Source organism: Mus caroli, unplaced genomic scaffold, assembly GCF_978045245.1.
Source record: "Mus caroli unplaced genomic scaffold, Mus_caroli_1 scaffold_4, whole genome shotgun sequence".
Classification (NCBI taxonomy): Eukaryota; Metazoa; Chordata; class Mammalia; order Rodentia; family Muridae; genus Mus; species Mus caroli.
This window is the reverse complement of record NW_028227259.1, coordinates 134,133,194-134,158,253: the sequence shown is the minus strand read 5'-3', so window position 1 is coordinate 134,158,253 and position 25,060 is coordinate 134,133,194. Positions and strand designations below refer to the sequence as shown.

Here is a 25,060-nt window from a genome sequence, read left to right as displayed (position 1 = left end):
GCATGCTAAGCAAGCACTCGACCAGCTGTATCCCAAGGCTTCTCCTAAGGTTTCCTAAACTTTCTCTGCTCTTTGGTTAAGAACCAGAGCTTGAGGTTTCCGGGGCTGACGTTCACAGGGTGAGAGTGAACTAAGACTCTCTATTCCTCTTGCTCTGAGAGGGCTCTACTCTGACACATGCCACCAGCTTCTTTTGACAGGCACAAACTCCAAATCCTCCCTGGGCAATTCTAGACGAGTGTCCACTGCTGAGCCATGCCCTTCTCATTTCATAGATTCTAAGCGAGTGCTCTATTTCTGAGCCATACCAGAACTCTTAAGCACTTACTATAATCGAGGTCTATTTGGCATGATTTTGAAAACTTGTTTCTACACAAGGCATGGACGTTTGATTAAAGTCCTGCATTGTGTGATACAGACATTCTAGCAACTACTGAGCATGCTCCCCGGATGCTCCCAGTCCCATCTTGGCTATCTCTAGCATCTCTGGTCTATTGGTGATTTAAAAACATCCATAGCCCATAAGGGGCTGTAGGGATGACTCCAGGCTTAAGAGGATGTGTTGCTCTTGGAGAGAATCCAGTTTCAGTTTCCAGCTTGCCGCATACAGAGGCTCACTGTCGTCTGTAACTCCAGTTCCATGGATGCCCATGTGCTCCTCTGACTGCCATTGACGTCAGGCACATACATAATGCACATACATACACGCATCCTTCTCCATGATTGGAGGTCTATCATGACACACCTGGTCTCCACAGTGGCCGCTGCCCACTCTTCCAGCCATGTTCTTGTGCTGATTCAAGGTAAGCCCAGACCTCCTGCTTTGAGAATGAACATGATAGACTGAAGGAAGCCCTGAGTTTTAACCCTCAATTGCCCATTAGAATCCCTTTCTAGACTCTCTAGAGAAATACCAACTGGGCTACATCCCAACTTTTGGGTTTGGTTTTTTTTTTGTCCTTTTTTTCGTACATTTATGTATGTAGTATGCATGCACGTGTATGTATCATGCGTATGCGTAGAGTGTAGAGGACAATTTGGTGAAGTCATTCTCTCTTTCCACTATGTGGGTCCTGGAATCAAACTCAGATTGTAAGATTTGACAATAAGCAGCTTTACCCACTGAGGCACCTCACTGGATCCATCTTTTCTTTAGGTAGGCATTTGTTTGGGGGTGGGGGAGGGGAGGTGTGCACCACTTGCCACAGAACATGTGTGGAGGTTGGAGAACAACCATTGGGGTCCGTTCTTGCCTTTCCCCTTATTGAGGCAGGGCCTCTCTTATATTTGCCACTGCTCCAAGTCCCAGACTAGCTGGCCCCCACATTCCTCCAGTCTTCTCGCCCGTCTTGAGTAGAAATACTGAGACCACAGATGAGTCCCACAGCTGACCTTCTATATGATTTCCAGGGATCGAACTCAGCCGGCCAACCTTTCAAGGCTAGCTCGTTGTGCCGAGCCATCTCTCTAAGCCCTGATTCAAAGTCTTGACATTCCTACCTCAGGCTCCCGACTGCTGAGATCACAGGTATGTGCTAACAGTTATCACTGGTAACTTAGCATTTAGCAGATAGCTAGCTTTCCACAGCCTGACTGCCAGCCTTTTTTTTTTTTTTTTTTTTTTTTTTTTTTTAATTCCATAACCCAGGCTACCTTGAGCTGGCTTATGCAGCTCAGGATGACCTAGAACTTCTGGTCCTCCTCCCTCAGTCTTCCGAAAGCCGGGACTACTGGCGTATACCACCATGCTTCATTAGTAGTCTGTATTGGCCTGGAACCTAAAGCAAGCCTTTTGCCTCAGCCTCCAGAGTACTGGTATAACCGGCATACAAAACCATACCTGATTTAGCATGGGACCCTACCACTGCCCCCTACTTTGAGACAAGGTCTCACTCTTTAGTCCCTGTTGCCCACCCACCTACCCCTACCTGCCACGCCCCACCCCGGCCTCTGCCTCCCAAGTGCTGAAACTGTTTTGAAACAGGTTCATCTGCAACCCAGGCCTGGAACCTCCAGCAATCTTCCTGCCTCAGCCTCCCGGGTGCTGCTGGGATGACAAACCTGTCATCTGTCTTCACCTCAGCCAAGGTTTTATGTGCTTGGACCTCAGCACAGCTAGTGCTGACTCCCTGGAAATCACCTCTTCCTGCTGCTAGTAGCTTAGCCAGAGGTGGTCCCGCCCATAAGCGTGATTGATGAGTCACACCCACCTCTCCCAATTGGCTCTACTCTTCCAGGAGGCGGGGACAAGACAGAGGGGCAGCGGACGCCATCCGGACCAGAAAAAGCCAGGAGAGACCAGAAGGTAACCTGGTCCCTGAGGGTCTTGATCCACTAGGTCCAGGGAACGTGGGACAGAGGGAACAAACAAGAGGGAACGCGAAGTCTGTGGTGCGCTTGCTGAGTGCTGCCCACGTCCTGCAAGCCGAGCAGGTGTCCAAACTCCGTCCCTGCCCCGTAGACCTCCGGAGCCGAGTTGGTCAGTGTGGTCTTGTCTTCCAGATTCGTAAGACAGAAGCTCCAGGAGGAGGAGGAACCGCCCAACATGGCATCAGAGGTGTGTAGGACTGAGGGGACCTTGCAAAGGAGAGGGGAGGAACCAGTCGGGTTGAACCGCGTATGGGGGCCATCTCCTGCCACACAGACCTGCAGTGATCCTGAAATTCCCGACCACACTTCCAAAGACTGGCTTCACGTAGACTCAGGGATGTCCGCGTCGCTATCTGCCCATCCTGCGCCACCTAGTGGCTAACGTAATGATCTCACTATTGGCCACTTTGTCGGGCGGTTTTCCCCGCTTTTTGTTTTTGTTGTTGTTTTGTAGTTTTTTTTTTTTTCGTTTGTTTTTTGAGACAGAGTTCCCATGTGGAATCCTGGAACTCGCTCTGTAGACCAGGCTGGCCTAGACCTCAGAGGTCCACCTGCTTCTGCCTCCCAGAGCGCTGGGATTAAAGGTATGAGCTACTGAGCCCTGCGTTTTCCCTTTTTAAAGAATTATTTTAAAATGTATATTTGTATGGATGTTTTGCCTGCATGTATAGACGTCTGTGAACCACGGGGCTGGCTGCTCCCTATGTGGGATCTAAAGGAATGGAGTTACAGATGTTTGAGAGCCACTATGTGGGTGAAGACCAAACATCCGTGCTCTTACTGGCTGAGCCCGGCTCTCCAGTCCCTGTTTTTCTTTCTTTGAGACAATGGCTAACTTTTAGCCCAGGCTAGACCGCTTTTCACCCCACAACTTCTTGTCAGGCCCCGCCCAACAGGATAACGGTCCTCCTATTCACTTGTTCCCATGTATAGGAAAACTTGAGTCCCTAAATTGTCCTTGAGGTCCATCATATAGAACCGGCCAGGAAGGAGGGACCTCTCTCCGTGGCCCCAGTGACTCCCTAGGGTGTCGCTGTCCTCTCCCCCGGGCCAGGAATCCCTGGCTTGTCTTCCTATTTAGTGAAAGGTGTGCAAGATATAGGTCTCCCGTGGGCTTGGTTGGTTTATCTGGTAAATGGAATGATGACAGCTATTGGGCTTCACCTGTAAGGGATGGATCTCAAGAGTCATCGCTCTGAACTCTTAGGGAATGGAGGCTGTAGGGAAGCAGATGCCTGCATGTGTGGTCCCTTCTGGTCTTCGTTAGCTGGCAACTCACCTCCTTCCTCGTAGCTCATCATTCCGATTAAAGATTTAACTCACTTGAGTTACGACGGCCTGATCTACTTAGCTGCTGGGTCATGCGGAGGGTCAGGAACAAGGGCTGGACTTTGGAGCCAAACAGATATGATTTGTACACCAGGGTCCTTGACCTCTTAGTTCCTTTGTGAAGTAGGGGTGTTGGTGTCCACTTCATAAAAGGATGTAATTGCAGTACCATGTAATTGCAGTAGCCCATGCCTCAAAACCCAGCACTTGGGAGACAGAGGCAGGAGGGGCTCCATAAGTTCAAGGCCAGCCTGGTCTATAGAATGAGTTCCAGGACAGCCAGGGCTACACAGAGAACCCCTGTCTTGAAAAACAAACAAAGGGAAAAAAAAAAAACCCATACTATTAATCCTCCTGCATCTGCCTCCCTAATGCTGGTATTACAAGCGAGCACCACTACACCCGGCTAACTAACTATTCCGATGCTTCTCTTGTGCATTTAAATGGAATCTTACTCATTCCACTCGGCCCTCTCCCCCTTCTACCCGGCTTCCAGCTTGCAGCTATACCCTCTCCATTTGTATTGGTCCAGAACTGAACCTATCTCCACAAGCCAAAACACATGGCTGGGGTTGTAGCTCAGTGGTAAAACACCAGCTTAGAATCTCTCACTAAGGGACTGGGCTATGACTCAGTGGTAGAGCACCTGTGTTTCACAAACAAGGCCCTAGGTTAAATTCCAAATATAGGAATGGGCCTGGTCAAGGGGGAGTGTGTGTCTGGAAGCCTGCTGATGGAATTGGAGCTCAGAGTTCTGCACTCCTGGAACACAGTGGTCTGGGCTGCAGATGGCCTCAGCTTGCCTAAAGCCATTCTGTGGGTTGATACTAATTGTTCTGGCTGCTGTCCTGCTTATTAAGGAGTTGTTATTACCAACAAACCAGGCACAGAGGCTGAAAATCTGGAAAGGAAGGCAGTGGCAGGATGCTTCCTGGGCCTTCCCCTGCAGCCTCCTGACTTGTTTCTCCATACTGACTGTCTGGCCCTGACCCACAGGCCCCAGGGGCCCAGGGGGAAGGGTGTTGAAAGAGATCCTTCGAAGGTCAGGTGTAGATCCTCTCACAGAGCTGAGGATGATGCTGGAGGCTGCTTCTGCGGTTCAGAGTCCTTCTGATGGTTGAACACGGAGGGGGTGGGCTCCTAGCCAGGGGCCAGAGCAAAGTGCCTGCTCCCTTGAGACACTTCAGGGCTCAGGAGGCAGTGTTGGTAAACTGCTTGCTTTGCAAGGGTAAGGACCTGAATTTGGGTCCCAGTGCTGAAGAAGTTGAAGCTGTTGACCAGCCAGCCTAGCTGAATTGATAAATTCAGGATCAGTGAGCAACAGTGTCTCTAAGAACTTGGTGGTACACTGTAATCCCAGCACGGGGGGGGGGGGGGGGGAGGCGGGGGGGTAGAGGCAGAAGGTGAAGATCCCCAGGAATTCCAGACCAGCTTCATGTATATAGTGAGTTCTCAGCTAGCCAAGGATACAGAGTGGGGCCCTGTGTGATGGTTTGAATATTAACTAAGACACCCTGTCTCAAAATTAATAGTAGCAATAAGTAATAAGGTAGAGCACAATTAAGGAAGACACCACTGACTCCAGCATTCTTGTGTGTGTATGTAGGCACACACACACACACACACACACACAAAGCAGAGAAAACAGAGAGCACACACCCTAACCCTGAACACCCCCCAGTCTTCCTTCAGTATGTATTCGCTTTGCAAATGATATCAAACTAAATGCTTATAACATTGGTTCTTAATCTGTGGGTCATGACCCCTCTGAGGGTGGGGCTTTCCCAGGGGTTGTGTGGAGCCATCAGAAAACACAGATATTTACATTGTGATTCATAGCAGCAAAATTACAGTTATGAAGTAGCAACAAAAATAATTTTATGGTTGGGGGGGTCACCACAACAGGATGAACTCTATTTAAGGGTCACGGCTTATAACAAGCCTATCTTGTGGGTATAAACCTTCCTTGCTTTGTAAAGAGGCAAAACTGAGACTTCAAGGAGTTATATGTATACCCAAGGGGAAGAAACCTTATGTTCCCTGTGGCTTTTGCACACACACACACACACACTCACACACTCCATGTCCGCCACCAGTGTCCCTACCATGCTTTTCTGCTGGTCCTGGGTTAGCTGTTTCCTGTATATTCTGCATCCCTTCCTATGGCCTGTCCATATCCTGGCCTGTGTCCTTCTCTTTCCAAACACAAGCCTCTCTGACCTATCCTGCTGCTCTCTGGTGGCTGGAGGTGGGGGATCAGGGAATGTCGTTTTAGAAAAACAATGATACAAAAATAGAGGCTGGACAGAGTGGTGATGATGCACGCCTTTAATCCCAACACTCTGAAAGCAGAGACAGGTGGATCTGTGAGTTCGGAGGCCAGCCTGGTCTACAGAGTGAGTTCCAGGATAGCCAGAGCTACACAGAGAAACCCTGTCTCGGAAAACAAGGAAAGCAAAACAAAATAACAACAATTACACAATGTGATCTATTGGCTAGAGAAAAGTAATTTTGGTGTGGTTCCGGGAATGCCACTGTCCCCCTGGTCCATCCCACGTGGTGAGAAAGAACCCTGAATTGTGTTTCTATCATATCTCCTTGCATGCCCACCAAGTTCCCAAGCCTTTGAGCTTCAGCTGCCCTATTTGTCCAGTGAGAATAATGTCTAATGCCTAGGACGACGACCCCACGCCCTTTCTGGCTAACTCTCTCAAGGGTCCCTTTTGAGAGTCTGTTTTGTTTTGTCCTCTTGGCCAGAGCGGGAAGCTATGGGGTGGCCGGTTTGTGGGTGCTGTCGACCCCATCATGGAGAAGTTCAACTCATCTATCTCCTATGACCGGCATCTGTGGAATGTGGATGTGCAGGGGAGCAAGGCCTACAGCAGGGGCCTGGAGAAAGCGGGGCTTCTCACCAAAGCCGAGATGCAGCAGATACTGCAAGGGTTGGACAAGGTAATCTCCCTGTCACAAGCCACACCCTACATCCATTCCCCTGGGAACCCAGGCTCCTAGCCCAAATCCCTATGCCTGACATTCTCCTTCATTCCCTCCTGCTGATGCTGAAGCTGGAACCCTGGGCTGTGTGCATGCAGGGCAAATGCTCTATGCTGAGTCACGCCCCCAGCCCGTCATTGGGAGACTCTACGCAAGTGTTCTGTTCTATCACTGAGCCTGAGCCTTGTCCTGGCTCTCATATCCTGGGGCATAGGAAGTAGAATTCCAGGCCTGTTGTGTGACCTTGGAATAAGTAGATGGTTACTGCCTCAGATGGCTGGTGCTATAGTTATCACCTCTCTCCTTTTTATTTATTAATTTATTTTTATTTCGCATGCATTGGTGTTTTGCCTAAATGTATGTGTGTCTAAGGATCTCAGACACCCTGGAACTGGAATCGCAGATGGCTGTGGTCCTCAATGTGGGTGCTGGGAATTGAACCTGGGCCCTCTGGAATCGCAGCCAGTGCTTTTAACACCACCCCACCCTACCCTCTTCCCATCTCTGTCTGTCAGTGACTCCTCATTGCTCATGACCAAGGTGGACTGGGTCTGAGAGCATTCCTCAGGGATGGGGAAGTAGTCTATGGATCAGCTGCCATACAAGGGCATTTAACCGTGGTGGAACCGGGACCAAGGCAGGGAGACTCCTGGCTCCCGGTGCCCAATCAACCTGATACCCTGGGTTGCTGCTACCTTGTTCAGGTTGCTGAAGAGTGGGCCCAAGGCACCTTCAAATTACACCCTAATGATGAAGACATCCACACAGCCAATGAGCGGCGCCTGAAGGTATAACACACCCTTCTTCATAACTGATCTCTCTCTCTCTCACCTTATCCCATCACAGGCATCCTTGGCAGAGTAGAAATGGCAAGAGACTTGGGCAGGATGGGGTTGAGGGGGAGGTCCCTGGCATAGGGAAGGAGCCACAGGGTCGGCAGGGACCCCTACCTGGATGGAGTGTCACCACTTGAACTGTGAGCAGGGAGTTCCTAACCTCATGCCTTTTCACTCCAGGAACTCATCGGTGAAGCTGCGGGGAAGCTACACACAGGACGAAGTCGCAACGACCAGGTGTCCCTATCCCTCCTGCCCTCTTTTACGAACATGTCAACCATGGGCGTCCAGGAGGCTCTTAAGGCTCAGCTGCTGTCCTGGTTCTCTAGGGAAGCAGCAAACATTACGCCCTGAATCCGCCCTTCTCCTCTCTACAGGTGGTCACGGACCTCAGGCTGTGGATGAGGCAGACCTGCTCAAAACTTTCCGCCTTCCTCCGGGTTCTCATTGGAACCATGGTCGACCGGGCAGAGGCGTAAGTCTCCCGGGGATACTGCCATGGGAATTTTCTCCTTGGAGGGGATCTAAGCAAGGAATGAGTGTGGCTAACCCTAAACCAGCCATGACAGGAGGTCTGCACACAGCATGGACGATGGTTCCCCCAGGGCTGCATAGTAGATAGGGTCTGGTCTTCCCTGGTCTTCCCTAGTCTTCCCCGGTCTGTATACTCTAGCTCCTTCTGGGGCCAGAGGTGAGTCTATGTCCAACTAAGGCAGAATTACATCTGAACGCCTGGGAGGAAGAACACAATACTCAAGCGAAGTCCAAAGACTCCCGAGCCCTCCTGAAGGAAGAGAATACTAGTATTCCACAGGCCCAGTTGGGTTTGGGTTTTTATTTTCCAGGGTATTTGTTTATTTGTGTTGTTGTTTCTTTTATATGTATAAGTGTTTTGTCTGCACATGTGTATATGTGTGCTGCCCGCATGCCTGGTGCCTGTGGAGGTTAGAAGAGGGCATCAGGTCCTCCTTTCACTCAAGCAGTGAATTAGCCATGAGCCACCATGTGGGGACTGGGAGTCAAATCCCAGGTCTTTCTGCAAGACCAAGGGGCCTTAACCAATAAGCCACCTTTCCAGGCCCACAGGCCCAACTATGACAGGCTCAACGCCCCTCATGAACATGTCAGCAGTTTGACTCAGAGGATAGAGCCCAGGGGGCCACCAGGCTCTGTTCTCTGAATGTGAGATCTAGATGGCCGGGGTGAAGAGAGTTGGACATGAGGCCCTGAAGTATTAGGTGGGCTCAGAGCTCCCAGAGCAATAAGGAGCAGGGTGTGACTTATCAGCTCTATCCCCTACCTAGGACAGCCCAGAGGGCACCAGGCGACAGCATCTGTTTAAGGATTTTTGGAGACTGAAGCTCCAGGTGCCCAAGGAAAGGGCTTGACTAAGCGCAAAGCAGGCAGCCACTCTCCAATCTAGGCTGTCCCATCTTACTCCACTCCCCACCCTACACAGAAGGCAGATGACAGAGCCAAGGGTTGCTTCCTGCCAGCCTCGTCCCATGCATCCATGTTCTAATGTCCTTGGGACTGGCTTTGTCCCCTTCAGACTTGACAAAGGAGACCCTGAAATATCTTAGTATCAGAATTAGGGCAATGTCTCCCATTTCTTAACTCTGTGTCCCCCATTCATAGACCTCTGCTAAGTGTGAATGCAAAGGGATATGAACTGTGTGTGTGTTGGGGGGGGACTGCTGTTAAGAATGAGGAGGGGGTAGTGAATACAGGAAATTGAACATATTGATGGTTAGACACTAAGTGTAGCCTGGGGCTTGCTATGTAGCCCAGGCTAGCCTCAAGTTTCCTTTCTTCCTTTCCTTCTTTTCCTCTCTTTCTCTGTCCTCTCCTCTCCTTCCCTCTCCTCTCCTTTTATTTTTTTATTTTTTTATTTTTTATTTTTTTTATTTATTTATTTATTTTTTTTTTGGTTTTTCGAGACAGGGTTTCTCTGTGTAGCCCTGGCTGTCCTGGCACTCACTTTGTAGACCAGGCTGGCCTCGAACTCAGAAATCCGCCTGCCTCTGCCTCCCGAGTGCTGGGATTAAAGGCGTGCGCCACCACGCCCGGCTTTTTTTATTTTTTTTTAAAGACAGCCCAAGCCGGCTCCAAATCCACTGTGTAACTGAAGCCACCCTTGAACTCCTGGTTCTCCTGCTTCAGCCTCCCAATCGCTAGGATTACAGGTGTCCACCACCACACCCAGAGCTTGGGCTTTGTGTTTGAGACGGAGTCTCATCCACAACACAGACTGGCTTAGAACTCAACATATATAGCCAAAGCTGGTCTCAATCTTACTGCAGTCCTCCTGCCTCAACCTCCCGAGCACTAGGACCGCAGACCCGCACCATCATGCCCTTCCTGGTTTAGTCTTTGAGCTCACTGACTCACTTCCGGTTTTATCCGCAGTGAGCATCTGCTCCCTTTTTATAGGCGGAGCGCCACAGGTCTATTCTTACCTTGCCTGAAAAGAGTGTTCCGGGTGTGCCCTAAGCAAGCCTTACCTGTCCCTGCCAGACCCCAGTCCCTCAGGTCTCCTGCTTCTCCACCTGCTACAGGGAACGTGATGTCCTCTTCCCAGGGTACACACACTTGCAGAGAGCTCAGCCCATTCGCTGGAGCCACTGGATCCTGAGGTGAGTCGTCAGAGCAGGGGCGGTAGGAAGCGGCCCTGACCAAGGGCTTTGATGGAAGAGGAGGCTCCCTGTGTCCTACCACCAACCATCCACCCCTATTTCCCAATTTCCCACAGCCATGCTGTTGCGCTGACACGAGATTCAGAGAGACTCTTGGAGGTGCAGAAGCGAATCAATGTCTTACCACTGGGGAGGTAAGGCAGTAGCCCTCAGTGTCCCCTTATGGAAGCTGAGGGCAAATTGCTACCCAATCAAGACTGAGGAAAGCGTGGAGATTAGAGGGAGGGGCCTATGAGACCCTGCCTCTTCCTCAGGGTCTATATATAGACAGCCGTGGTTGCTAGGAGACGGACATTTCTTCATTGGTTAAGTTGCCCGTGCTCTTGTTGGTAACCACTCACACATTCGCCTATTAGCAGCCCTAGTGAAACTCACTGGGTCACCAACAAAGACATGAAATGTTGAGAAAAGGAAGGACTCGTCAGGGTAGTAAGAGGACAAGAGAGGGTAATGGAGGAGCAAATATGATTAAAATACATTCCGCACGTGTATGAAAATGGCATAATGAAACCAGATTTGTATAATATACATTGCTAATTGAAAACGTTAGGGGCTGGGGAGATGGCTCAGTGGTTAAGCACACTGACTGCTCTTCCAGAGGTCCTGAGTTCAATTCCCAGAAACCACATGGTGGCTCACAACCATCTGTAATGGAATCTGATGCCCTCTTCTGGTGCGTCTGAAGACGGCTACAGTGTACTCATATACATAAAATAAATAAATCTTTTTTTAAAAAAAAGAAAACTTTAGGGTAGGCTGGAGAGATGGCTCAATGTTTAAGGGCCTTGCTGCTCTTCTAGAGGACTGAAGTTCAGTTCCCAGCACCCACCCTGGGCAGAATATAACCCACTTGTAACTTCAGCTCCAGGAACTCCAGTGCCCCCTTCTGGCCTCCATGGGCACTGCACACATGTGACATACATTCACACATGCATACACACACACACACACACACACACACACACACACGTAAGAATAATAAAAACAGGTCCTTAAAAATAAAATAAAACTGTAAAGGCTGGAGAGATGGCTAAGAACATCAGCTGCTTTCACTGAAGTCCCAGGTTCGGTTCCCGGTGCTCACATTGGGTGCTCACAACTGCCTCTAAGATCAGTTCCAGGAGCTCTGAGGTCCTCTTCTGGACTCTGTGGACACCTGAGTGCACATGGTTCACATACAGACAAGAACACATGCACACACATACACACAATATTTTTAATAGAAAAGAGTTAGACCCTGCTCTGCCTTTCAGGTCTCTAACATGGGGATAACCAAACAAGAAAAACGCTGAAACCCCAGCCAGCTTCCCATCTCGCACCATGTTCCCTGCATGGTGAAACTTTTTGGGGCCTTAAGGTGGCCAGGCCAGGAAAGCAGCTGAGTAACTAAGGCTTGCTTCTGGGTGTCGCGTGTGACTGGTACCCAGAGCCTCAGTCTCTGTGAACCCTTGTCTCTCTACAGTGGGGCCATTGCAGGCAACCCTCTGGGTGTGGACCGGGAGCTACTCTGTGCAGGTGAGGCACCTTGGTCATCCTTCTCTGGAGACTGTCACTCTTAGCTTCTGCTGGTCTCAAAGACACACAAGATGACATGTGAGAGGCACAGAGAACTCGTGCCCACATATAAACAGTAGAAGACCCAGGAATGTCGTTTCAACATGACTCAGTAGCCGGTGATGGTTCAGACTTCTGGAGTGTGGCCCCGAGTAGTTTATTTTAGGCATATTTAAACACAGCACAATTTGGTGGAATTTTTCCTGGTGATAAGTAACTCAATCCTATATGCGCAATAAAACTTAAAACATGGTTACATTGAAATTCTTTGTAAAATACACATGACAGCTTCCCTGAAGATGGGTTCCGCAGATTAGGATCTGGGGGAGGATCTGGTGTGGTCTCAGCTACACAGTGCGAAAATCACCAGGCAATTAACCACATCCATTCCCTGGCTTCTGGGCAGAAAGCAGATTACACATCCGTCCCTTTGTAGTCTAACCGCCTGTGTAACCTTCTGGTCCCCCCAGTGCTTATCCATGAGCACCAAGAACCTCCCTCACATCTTGCCTATGGGTATTGAGACCAGTGCCTATGTCAGGGGTACCTATTGCTAGGGAAATTAGACCTCCTTCCGTCCTCGTAAGATCTGTAAAGAGACCCTATTCCCCTCCTCATACCCCTCTTCAATTCCCATTTCCAAGAAGGGGTCAAGGGTGAGTCTGGGCGTCCAGATGTGGGCACTTCTTGCCTTCCAGTTTAGCTGTTTTTCCCTCTCTCACCTCTAGAACTGAACTTTGGGGCCATCACACTCAACAGCATGGATGCCACCAGTGAGAGAGACTTCGTGGGTAAGACCCCAGAGTCCAGGGCTGGGGGTGTACATCAGATAGGGGTGTGCTTGCTTAGTGTGTGTGAAGCTCTGGGTTTGATCCCCTCTGCATGAACTGGGTATAAAATGGGACACACCCATAGTCCCAGCACTTGGGAAATAGAGCCAGGAATATCAGTGATTGACGGACATCCTCTGCTAATTAATTTGTGACCAGCCTGAGCTATGTAAGACCTTGTCACAAACAAACAAACAAAACCAAAATAACTACTACCAACCAAAAGGGGCAGCGAGGTTTCTCAGTGGGTAAAAAGGCACATACTATGAAGCATGGTGAACCTGACACCCTGATACCCTGAGCCCCAAATGGTGAATGGAGAGATCTGACTCCTGCAAGTTCTCCTTTGACCATCTCTGAGTGACCACACAGAGAATAAATGAAAAGAAAAGGCCTGCTGTCCCTTCCAGCTGAGTTCCTGTTTTGGGCTTCTCTGTGTATGACCCACCTCAGCAGGATGGCAGAGGACCTAATTCTCTATGGTACCAAGGAATTCAACTTTGTGCAACTCTCAGATGCCTACAGGTAAGGTCCATATCTCATACCAACCGGAACCATTTCCTCCCATCCCATTGCACCGCCGCCGCCTTTGCCAGACTTGCCTGGTGCCTCTAACAGCAGGCCAGCCAGGCATAAACAGACCCATCAGTCCTAACGCCTCTGTCCCCCCAACCCCCCAGCACCGGAAGCAGCTTGATGCCCCAGAAGAAAAACCCAGACAGCCTGGAGCTGATCCGGAGCAAAGCGGGCCGAGTATTTGGACGGGTGAGCTGGGCAGAGATGGGGTCAAGGCTTCCAGACATACCCAGCGGGAGTCCTTAGGGGACTCCATGTCTGACTCTGGTGTCCCAGTTGCTCAGTGTCACTCCCCCTGCAGTGTGCCGGACTCCTGATGACCCTCAAAGGACTTCCAAGCACCTACAACAAGGACTTACAGGTATGAACCTGGGAGTGTCGTGAGGAATCCTCTGGTCTATACCACATAAATACTTCTCAGAGTTCTGAGAGAGCCAGACAGGTACCCTTAGAATGGCTCCCTCCTGTCCTGGGCACACAGTCTGTGCCTACCCTCAGTGCTAAGGGTACCCAGTGGAACAAGGAATGAGGCTTGGGTGAAGGGCGGGGCTGCGGGTCCCTTAACTGCCACACCCCTCCCAGGAAGACAAGGAGGCTGTGTTTGAAGTGTCTGACACCATGATAGCTGTCCTCCAAGTGGCCACCGGAGTCATCTCTACATTGCAGGCAAGACTAGCCTTCACCTCCCCCACCTCTCCCCCACTAGGCCCAGACCAGGATTTGCAGGGGAGGGGATGAGGCCAGCAGGCCTGGGAGGGGGAGGGATGGATGGGATGGGTTAGATACCAAAGCCCCAGGTTTGGGCTAGGGTAGGTTTTCTGTTTTGGTTTGTTTGTTGGTTGGTTTGTTTGTTTGTTTGTTTTCTGAGACATGGTTTCTCTGTGTAGCCCTGGGTGTCTGGAACTCACTCTGTGCACCAGGTTGGCCTCGAACTCAAGAGATCCACCTGCCTGCCTGTGCCTCCCTAGTGCAGGGGTTAAAGGCCTGCGCCTTAGCCATAGCCACCTGGCTTAGCCCTATCCCAAAAGATAAAAACAAGCTAATAATGAAAATGTTTAAACGGAGAGTGGATTTCTCTTGGGGTGGGCTGGGGTTGGGGCATAACTCCGTTGCTGAGGACACAGTAGGCCAGGCTCCAGGGAGTCTCCCAAGCTCTCCTTTTGCTGGTCTTACGCCTCCAGATTCATCGTGAGAACATGAAACAGGCGCTCAGCCCTGACATGCTGGCCACGGACCTCGCCTACTACCTGGTCCGCAAAGGGGTGAGTGTGAAGCAGCCGGGCTTGGGGACAACGGTGTCACAGGAGAAAACAAACTCCCAACCACCCTCTGCCTATGTCTATAATAGATGCCATTCCGCCAGGCCCATGAGGCCTCAGGGAAAGCTGTGTTTATGGCAGAGACTAAAGGAGTGGCTCTCAACCTGCTGTCGCTACAGGAGCTGCAGACCATCAGGTGTGGCAGACCCCTCCCGCTCACCACTGCCCTTACCCCCTATGTCCCCTCACTCCCAGCCCCCCCCCCATCTGCATCTCCATGCTGTGCTGCATCCCAGAAGCTGATCCTGGGCAGCTGCAGGCTGGGATGCCCTGGCTACTCTGACCCCATCCTCTTTCTCCCCAGTCCCCTGTTCTCAGGTGATGTGACTCACGTGTGGGACTACAGTCACAGCGTGGAACAGTACAGTGCCTTGGGTGGCACAGCGAAATCCAGTGTCGAATGGCAGATCAGGCAGGTGCGGGCCCTACTGCAGGCCCAGGAGCCCTAGATCCCGCCCACCCAAAGCTGCTCCCCAATAAAATGGAGCCCTGAAGAAGCCAAGACAAGCATATGCTTCTGCCTGTGATCCTCATGAGTGGGCTGTGGGATTTGTTGAGCTAGCCAATGGGGTCATGAAGGAAGTAGGAAAAAACAAAACAAAACAAAACAAAACGAATGCCAATGCAAAGAGAGACAGGAACAAAGGTTTTTCCTCCTACACCTTAAATCCCAGATCCCCACCCCCCACCTTGCAGGTAGCATAACTGTGAATGCGAGATTAACACAAAATCATAAACTTAAAACATCCTGAAGGAATGATGGAGAGATGCGTCAGCGCTTACCCTTGCAGAGAACCCAAGTTAGGTTCCCAGCACCCACATAAGGAGGCTCACAAACTTCAGGGAACTCCAGCTCTGAGGGGATCTGGTGCCCTCTTGTGGCTTCCATGGGTACTGCACACACGCCCATCACACACTCATCAAGTACACATCATTTTTTAAAAATTAATAATCTTTTTGATCCAGGCTATGGTGGCTCACTACTTTAATCCCAACATTCGGGAGTCACAGGTAGGCAAATCTCTGAGTTCGAGGCTAGCCTGGTCTACAGAGGGAGCTCCAGGATAGCCAGGGCTACACAGAGAAACCCTACCTCAAAAAAGAAAGTAACCTTTTAAAAACATCACAAGGGCCAGGCAGTGGTGGTGCATGCCTTTAATCCCAGTACTTGGGAGGCAGAGGCAAGCAGATTTCTGAGTTCGAGGCCAGTCTGGTCTGCAGAGTGAGTTCCAGGACAGCCAGGACTGCACAGAGAAACCATATCTCGAAAAAACAAACAAAAAACTCCACAGGGGTCTAGAGCTACATGAGATCCTTTCTCAGTAAAACACATCAAATAAAAATACAGTGCAAGGCCGGGCGTGGTGGCGCACGCCTTTAATCCCAGCACTTGGGAGGCAGAGGCAGGCGGATTTCTGAGTTCGAGGCCAGCCTGGTCTACAGAGTGAGTTCCAGGACAGCCAGGACTACACAGAGAAACCCTGTCTCGAAAAACCAAAAAAAAAAAAAAAAGAAAAAAAAAATACAGTGCAATGCCAGTGGGGCACCACCAGTCTCCACCTGACATAGATCAGGAAAAGCAAGAAAGGAGGATGGGGTGGGGACCTCACTTGCCGTTGGAGGCAGACTGATGCAGAGGCTAGGGGAAGCACCCTGATCATCCTGGGTGGAAGAAACACGTTCTTGGGGACACACAGAACAGGTTGGGGGACCTTCACTGTAACCTTGTCCAAAACGTCACAGAAAACAACCTTTGGGGCATTCCTGGTAAAATAGAGCACCTATGTGCATAGTGTGAGCTTGACCTTGCGCGGTATGAACTAGAGCTACAGGCAGCGCTGTGGACATTTTTGTTGTTTTGTGGACTGCGTATGTGAGGGTTTTGAATCAGGGCTTCACAGAGCCCAGGCTGACCGTAGGCCAGAAAGATGGTTTCCCACCAAGCCCAATGACCAGAGAGCAATCCTCAGGAGATGACCAATGAGTCCTCACATGTTGTTCTCTAAGGTCACATGCATGTCAGGGCATGAGCACTCCCAGGCTTGTAATTCAGCAGCTCACACACAAACAAAGACTTGGTTGGTTGGTTGGTTGGTTGGTTGGTTGGTTGGTTGGTTGGTTAGTGGCCCGGTGGTTAAGAGTACTGGCTGCTCTTCTAGAAAATCCACATTCTGTTCCCAGAACTCACATGGCAGTTCACAGCTCCAGCTCTAGGGGACCCAACTCCCTCATCTGGTCACCTTGGACACACACACACACACACACACACACACACACACACACGGCATCTATTCACACATCTGTTTTTAAAAGAACTAAGGGCGGGTAGAGAGAGGGTTCACCAAAATGGCTCAGAGGTTAAGATCATTGACTGCTCTTCTAGAGGTCCCGAGTTCAATTCCCAGCAACCACATGGTGGCTCACAACCATCTGTAATGGGATCTGATGCCCTCTACTGGTGCGTCTGAAGATAGCTACAGTGTACTCATTATCTGTATCAAATAAATTTTTAAAAATGTTAAGCTGGACAGTGGTGGCGCACATCTTTAATCCCCACACTTGGGAGGCAGGCGGATTTCTGAGTTCAAGGCCACCTGGTCTACAGAGTGAGTTTCAGGATAGCCAAAAAAAAAAAAAAAAATAGTTAAGAAATATATTTGTATCTAACAGATACTGGAGAGAGCCTGAGGTCCTGGTTCTCTTCCCCACAGGAAAGGACTGGGTATCCAGTCTCAGCTAAATGTATACCTGCTCTGTTCTCCGTGAATCATTAGATACCAGAGGTGCATCAAAGAGGAAATTAGACTTCTCTTTTACTTATCACCAAAGTATAAATTAATCCATTTTCCTTTTAGCAACTTGTTTCCTAATTTCTTTGAGATACAGGGAAAGTGAGGCAGTAGGTTAGTGAAGTATAAACAAAGCCAGTCATAAGAGTTCATGCTTAGGGCTAGAGAGATGGCTCAGCAGTTAAGAGCACTGACTGCTCTTCCGGAGGTCCTGAGTTCAAATCCCAGCAACCACATGGTAGCTCACAACCATCCATGATGATATCTGACACCAGTTACTGGGGTGTCTGAAGACAGCTACAGTGTACTTACATATAATAAATAAATCTTTAGAAGAGAGAGAGAGAGAAAGTTCAAAAGCTTGAGGCAGGAGGATCACTTTGTGTCAGGCTAGGCTGATCTACATAGATGGCACACACACACACACTCACACACACACACCAAGACCACATGCAATTAGGCCAGAACTGCATAAAAATGGGTGGGAAGCTCATCTGGAAGTTCAGCTTAAGATAGTTCTCCTTCGGAAGTTAACCAGCTATTTTTTCAGTGTGTTAATTTTCCATATAAATAATTGTATTTTTATTACTTACTTTTAATTTTTAGAAAATATTCATGTACATGAAGTGTTTTGCACACCACATGCGTGCCAGGTGCCCACAGATGTCATTAGAGAGTGTCAGATCCCCTGGAACTGGAGTTTTGGACAGTTGTGAACCTCCATGTAATTGAACCTGGGTCAGCAGGTTCTGTGTTTTGAACTACCTTAAAACCATGGGTCCAAATCCCAACACAGAACCGGACAGAACAGGATGGATGGGAGCCTAAGGTCACTTGGCTCATCGACTTCCTGGCCAGTCTGGGCTATGTGGGACTCTGTCTCAAAAAAAAAAAAAAATCCTCTAGCCAGATGTGGCGGTGCACACCTTTAACTCCAACACTTGGGAGGCAGAGGCAGGCAAATCTCTGTGAGTTTCAGGTTAGCCAAGGCTACAAAGTGAAAAACTATGTCCAAAAAAAAAAAAAAAAAAAAAAGTCCCCCAAAGTCTCATGTCTCAATGGGTCAGCTGTCTAGCTGGTAGACTTTCGGGAGACATGAGCATCTAACTTGAACAGTGGATTAGCCTATTCCAGTGCCCAGCAGGAATTTGATCATCTATAAGATGACTGAACATTAACTTGCATCGCCTAATTATCCTTAATAAGAATTTAGCAGCTTTAATAAGATTAGGACTTGGGGCTGGAGAGATGGCTCAGAGATTAAGAGCACCGGCTGCAGCCGGGCGTGGTGGCGCACGCCTTTAATCCCAGCACTCGGGAGGCAGAGGCAGGCGGATTTCTGAGTTCAAGGCCAGCCTGGTCTACAAAGTGAGTTCCAGGACAGCCAGGGCTATACAGAGAAACCCTGTCTCAAAAAAAAAAAAAAAAAAAAAAAAAAAAAAAAGCCGGGGTGGCGCACGCCTTTAATCCCAGCACTCAGGAGGCAGAGGCAGGCGGATTTCTGAGTTCGAGGCCAGCCTGGTCTACAAAGTGAGTTCCAGGACAGCCAGGGCTATACAGAGAAACCCTGTCTCGAAAAAACCAAAAAAAAAAAAAAAAAAAAAAAAGAGCACCGGCTGCTCTTCCAGAGGTCCTGAGTTCAATTCCCAGGAACCACATGGTGGTTCATAGCCATCTATAATGAGATATGGTGCCCTCTACTGGCCCGCAGGCATACATGCAGGTAGAATGCTGTGTACATTAGAATTAGTTGATTAAAAAAAAGATTAGGATTTTATATTTTTTCTGTTTTTCTTTTGTTTCATTTTTTCCTTTATTGAATATTTTCTTTATTTACATTTCAAATGCTATCCCCTTTCCAGGCCTTCCCTCCAGAAACCTCCCATCTCATTCCCCTCCTTGTGTGGTATCTGCAGATGGAGGCAAACAACCTGAAAAGCTTAAGTATTTGTTAGCTTAGAAAGTCATTAAGTTGTAGGATAGGTATCTATAACCCAGAGGTTTAAACAGAAAGGAATAAAAACTGCACAGCTACAGGAACTCAGAAAAGGTTGGCATCAGGTTATCTTGTTTTCTTTATGGATTTTTGTTTTACAGATTGATAGCGCATACCTTTGATCCCAGCACTTGGGAGGCAGAGGCAGGTGGATTTCTGAGTTCGAGGCCAGCCTGGTCTACAAAGTGAGTTCCAGGACAGCCAGGGCTACACAAGGTTTCAAGCCCTGTCTTAAAAAACCAAAACCAAAACCAAACACCAAAACCAAACCAAACCAAACCAAAAAATAGATTTTTAACCATATCCAACAAGCTTATAAATCTTGAGGTACAGAGAATTTACATGTTAAAGATTTATTTATTTATTTTATATGAATACACTGTCGCTGTTTTCAGACACACCAGAAGAGGGCATCCAATCCCTTTACAGGTACTTGTGAGCCACCATGTGTTTGCTGGGAATTAAACTCAGGACCTCTGGAAGAACAGTCAGTGCTCTTAATCGCTGAGCCATCTCTCCAGCCCCGGAGAGTTTATATTTTAGCTTTTTAAAACTATATGGTATCCTTTCCTGGGCTATTTTTTTTCCCTTTGTCCTGGAGATGGCCTTATGACCCAGAACACAGATTTTGTACGAAAAATTTTCAAACAATCAATCATGCTTGGGTTGGAAGAGGGATACCATACTTCAACTCCAGAGCCAGCTTTTTAATAAAGTACAACAATAAAACAATATCTTATTGAATAAACATACTGGAAAAAAAAAGACCTAATATCTGCAAAACGAAACACAGTGATTCATAGGAAAGATCAGAGAAAGGTGAATACAAAGAAACTTGGAGATAAGAAAGTCTGGGTACAGGCCAGCTGCAGCAGCACAGAAAGCAGTGGCTTAGAGTATCCAGGAGGGTTGCATGCCAGAAGTGCCCATATTACCCCAGCCTAACTGCAGGAGAGTGGCCACAGCCAGAGTTCCATGGTCAGAACTCTGGGAACAGCGGGGAGATAGAACAACCTGGAAAAAGGCATCCTTTAGAAGCAGAATAAGGGAAAAGGATTTCAAACAGGAAATTTCTCCACAGGTGTGGAGAAGCACCTGTGGGATTTCAACAGCAGACTCCTGCAAGCCAACAAGAGGGCTAGAGACAGAGCAAGCTTCAGTGGGGAGCTAGCCTAGAGGTGGTCAAGGGCAGTTTACCACCCTAAAATCCTGAAGATGTAGATTTGGCTGTGCTCAGTTTGATTCCCATCCCTAAAGCAAAACTTGAAAACATAAATTCAACAGACAACAGAGAACAACGGAAAGACAGTACAACAGCACAATCAGAAAGACAAAACAAAACAGCAACCCATATGAATTCAGACATATGGTGGCCACCTTCACTTACACACAAAACCAGAAAGACTGGAGACTGGGTCTAGAATCTCATCAGATCCCACTTTTTGTCTCTCCAAATTTCTAGACACCAAAACCAGAACAACTCACCAATGGGCCCAAGCTTCGGAAGCAGGTTGGTCAGCAATTCTTACTTTCAATATGCAAATTTGATGTGGTTGTAGTCTGGGATTCCCAGGGTCTATCAAGCAAACTTTAGACTTGCTTCTTCTGGGGTCTATGCCAGAACCCTGGCCCTGAGTCTGAGGTCTCTCAATAATCTTGCTGGGGCCTCCAAATATTATGGAGTTTGTGACCCATGGAAAAAGACCATAGACTAGAGCCAATTATAATTATTTAAAAATTTATTGATCAGCTGCTAGCAGGATGAGCAGTCTCTGACTCAAATTTGAGATTGCCATGAAGGAAGGCTATGAGTAAGAACTTTTAGAGGGAAAATCACAGGAAGACCTTCAGTATCTAGGCAAGCAAGTAAAAACTGTTCTCTTCTGCCAGGTTAAGCAGTGAAGACAACTCAGAACAATCTTTGAATATCTACAGAAGCAAAACCAGCAGTTAGCCAGGTTATAACAAGTATATAGACACAGCTGTACAGTTTTGGGTGGGGGTCACTGAGTCAGGGTGACTGGGGACTTATCTTCTAGGGACGATAGCCAGAAACAAATGGCTGGTGAGAACCAAGATGGATGCCTAGCGTAAAATGGAGCTTCTTTAGCCACTCATTCATTTACTCGTGATTGAGAGAAGTTGAGTTTGGGACAGTTTACTCATTAAGGACAAGTGTTGGGAGTGACCCTGTTTAAATGTTAACTTAAACATAAGCGACCCTGTTTTAATGTTCACTTGTCAGCCATAAGTGCTTACTTACAAAGTCTTGGCCTCAGTGAAACAGTCCTAGCTTAGTTGGGATTTCTGTGGGAAAAGTCGAGGCCTCTGTGGGAAAGCACTACCCCCAGTTAAGAACAAATAGCTAGCCGGGTGGTGGTGGCGCATGCCTTTAATCCCAGCACTTGGGAGGCAGAGGCAGGCAGGTTTCTGAGTTCGAGGTCAGCCTGGTCTACTAAGTGATTTCCAGGACATCCAGGGCTACACAGAGAAACTCTGTCTCGAAAAAAACAAACCAAACCAACAAACAGAAAACAAACAAAACAAAAACAACAAAAAAAGAACAAATAGCTATACATCTTGGGGACAGGTACCTAGCAACCCATTCTGTTCTATTTCTCCTGCTGAACTTTTTACCTAGCTAATATCCTGCTTTTGGGAACAGGTGTGTTCCCCCAGATACAAAGCGATTCTGCGTGATCCCCCTCCCCATACCCTGCTTCTGTGAGCATAAAACCTGGAATAATAAAATTTGACAGCTTGATCAATCAGACTTGCTGTCCATCCTTGTGTTTCTCGCCCCCCATTCTCTCCACAGGTGGTTCCTCAGCCCCTGTTCAGCTGTCTCAAGGGCTGGGACAGACAAGGATACAAAGGCTTCCAGGAGGAGGGAAAGTCAAAACCCGGAATCACATCAATTTAGTCAAGCATAGATGTTTGTATGCTGTTAATGGGATTGCAACTTGAGAAAACACAGATTTAGTTACAATAGTAGGCTCAGGTTCTTCAAAACAGCACTGGTATTTATAGCTTAAACAGCCTGGACTGGGAGGTGGCCCAGTTGGTAAGTTGAATTGCTGAGCAGGCATGAAGAGTTTGAATCTGAATTCCCCAGCACTCACATAAAAATCAGGACACAAAGCACCCCTAACCCCTTAGCTGGGAAGACAGTAAAAGGTGAATCTTTGGCTCCAGCCAACCAGTTTAATGGGGTTCGTGAGCTCCAAGCTCAGTCACAAAATACAAGGCAGAGGGGCTTCTGAGATGGCGTAGTGAATACAGGTGTCTGCTCCCAAGTCTGATGACTGAGTTCAGTCCTTGGGACTTACAGGGTAGAAGGAGAAACAACTCCAGCCAGACATCATCTGATCTTCACACAGTGCAGGCACACATGCAAATTAATATATAAATAAATAAACTAAGATATAATAAGATGGATGGGACTGCAGACATGGCTCAGGGTTTAAGAGCACTGGCTGTTCTTTGCAGAGGTCCTGAGTTCAGGTCCCAGCACCTTCAAGGTGATTCACAATTATTTGTAACTTTAGTTCCAGGGGATTCAATGTCCTCTTCTGGCCTTCAAGGGTACTTCACACACCTAGTACACACTGATAGGTGCAGGCAAAGCATCCATATGTTATTTATATCTTTGAGGTTGCTATGTAGCCTATCCTTCTTCCTCAACATCCTGAGAGCTGGCCATAGATTAGAAGCACCATGTCCAGTTCTAGGGGAGTTTTTTGTAGCTGCTGCTGTTCTTAGTGTTTCTGTTTCCCAGGGTTGCACTGGCATGTATGTCTATGCACCACATGGTCCAGTGCCTGTGGAGGCTAGAAGAGGTCACTCGATCCTCTAGGAGTGGAGTTAAAAATGGTTGTGAGCTGCCATGTGGGTGCTGGGAATCAAACGGGGTCCTCTGGAAGAACAGCTAATGCTCTTAACCACTAAGCCATTATCTCTCTAGCCCTCCCCAGCAAATAAATAAATAAATAAGTCAGTCCTTTAAAAGAAAAGGATTGACCTTTAACCTCCACCTGCACATGGTCATGTGTATACACACATCTGAAGGCAGGCACCTGAAACAGAAACACTCAAATATAAATAAGTGGATTGGAAGCTAGCATACCTGTGCTTGGCCAGTCTTACTCATGCTGAGAATCATTTCTTCTGTTCAGCGTCACCCCCAACCCCTTAACAAGCATACTGGTAATTGCAACAAAATGTAGGTATTTGTAACAACAACAACAAATGGGGGCTTTTGTAGGAGTGGTTGGGGAACCTTCTCTTGTGCTTAAGTTCAGCAGGCTTTAACAATGCTTTAGGGAGCGGGGCAGTGGTGGCGCACTCCTTTAGTCCCAGCCCTCAGGTGACAGAGGCAGGTGGATCTCTGAGTTCCAGGCCAGCCAGTTTAGACTAACTAAACAGAGCTCTCTGGAAAAGCCCAAATCAAAACGAACCAAACAAAAACATTCTTTAGGGAACTTCCTTTTGGCTCAGTCTGAAAATCCAAATGCACACCTTGGGGTGGTTGTACCTTTAGTTCAACGCAAAGATTTAGGTTGAAACCTAAATAATATTTACCTCCGTTTTAAGAACTGGAAACTAATGCCGGGGCCTAGCAAACACAGAAGTGGATGCTCACAGTCAGCTAGTAGATGGATCACAGGCCTCCCAATGGAGGAGCTAGAGAAAGTACCCAAGGAGCTAAAGGGATCTGCAACCCTATAGGTGCAACAACATCATGAACTAACCAGTACCCCGGAGCTCTTGACTCTAGCTGCATATGTATCAGAAGATGGCCTAGTTGGCCATCACTGGAAAGAGAGGCCCATTGGACACACAAACTTTATATGCCCCAGTACAGGGGAACACCAGGGCCAAAAAAAAAAAAATGGGAATGGGTGGGTAGGGAAGTGGGGGGGAGGGTATGGGGGACTTTTGGGATAGCACTGGAAATTTAATTGAGGAAAATACGTAATAAAAAAATATTAAAAATTAAAAAAAAAAAGAACTGGAAACTAACCAGGTGGCATATGCCTTTAGTCCCAGCACTCAGGAGGCAGAGGCAGGAGGTATCTCTGTGATTTTGAGCCTGGTCTACAGAGTTCCAGGACAGCCAAGGCTTCAAGACTAGCTTAGCTGTATATGTACTTGCCCAAGAGTGAAATCTGAGCACTGTTAGCTCAAGTCTGTTAGCTAGAGGGGCTGGAGTGATGGATAGGGGGTGGGGGAGGTGGGCGGTACTAAGACCACTTTCAGAGAATGGCTGCTGCAGGTCATGTGAACCGTCATCGCAACCTTCATTTGTGACTCACACAGGTCATCACATGACATCACACAGGTCCAGGAGACACTTCTTTCATGGCCAGTGCTGTCAGTTCTACTCCCTTCCTCAGAGACCTCTAAGAAGAGACCTCGCTTCGAACCTGCCTGCGTGTCCTTTCCAGGCTTTAATAACGCCTTTAACAAACTCCCCAAATCCTTCTCAGTGTCTCTTTTGAACTCTCATCCTTTCACAGGAGTTGTGAAGAAACAGTGGGATCAGGGACTTCAGGGCTTCTTTCAGATCTTAGCCTAGTGGTCCTGAGAGGCAAGCCCCAAAGTGTGAGGGAAGGAGGGGGAGATATTAATAGATGTGAGGCAGGCAGCGGCTGACGTCAGGCATATGGGGAAACGATCCAGGACTTCAAGTCTTTGGGACTTCCTCTTTCTGCAGAGTCCAGCCTTGGGGCCTCTAGATAGCCTTGAGCCAGCAGCTGTGCAAGCGCTTG

General features: G+C 48.3%; 2 protein-coding genes across 3 annotated transcripts in view; one reads left to right on the top strand and one right to left on the bottom strand.

Moving 5' to 3' along the window:
* The window catches only part of Crcp (CGRP receptor component), a 39,090-nt gene extending 35,389 nt beyond the window's left edge, over window positions 1–3,701 (bottom strand). The window contains exon 1 of the mRNA XM_085837221.1: window positions 3,650–3,701. The gene's annotated coding sequence lies outside the window, so the exon portion shown is untranslated. The remainder of the gene's footprint in view (window positions 1–3,649) is intronic.
* Asl (argininosuccinate lyase) lies at window positions 2,208–15,011 on the top strand. Of its 2 annotated transcripts, none has more exons than XM_021163972.3 (17): window positions 2,208–2,305; window positions 2,503–2,557; window positions 6,457–6,651; window positions 7,398–7,481; window positions 7,710–7,766; window positions 7,907–8,004; window positions 10,088–10,165; window positions 10,282–10,359; window positions 11,688–11,740; window positions 12,508–12,570; window positions 13,020–13,134; window positions 13,290–13,374; window positions 13,487–13,546; window positions 13,768–13,851; window positions 14,367–14,447; window positions 14,534–14,640; window positions 14,809–15,011. In XM_021163972.3, exons 2-17 carry the CDS (start codon window positions 2,546–2,548, stop codon window positions 14,951–14,953), a joined length of 1,395 nt encoding a protein of 464 aa, XP_021019631.1. In that variant the 5' UTR covers window positions 2,208–2,305; window positions 2,503–2,545; the 3' UTR covers window positions 14,954–15,011. The 2 variants fall into 2 exon arrangements, with proteins under 2 accessions (XP_021019631.1, XP_021019632.1); XM_021163973.3 differs by having other exon boundaries at window positions 2,251–2,391.
* Window positions 15,012–25,060: the final 10,049 nt, after the last annotated feature.

What these genes read in the sequence shown, in the direction of transcription:
- Asl (XM_021163972.3), top strand. An exon ending in CGGGCCGAGTATTTGGACGG is followed by an intron (nt 13,375 to 13,486) that starts GTGAGCTGGGCA and finishes CTCCCCCTGCAG; the next exon opens with TGTGCCGGACTCCTGATGAC. An exon ending in CAGGAGCTGCAGACCATCAG is followed by an intron (nt 14,641 to 14,808) that starts GTGTGGCAGACC and finishes CTTTCTCCCCAG; the next exon opens with TCCCCTGTTCTCAGGTGATG.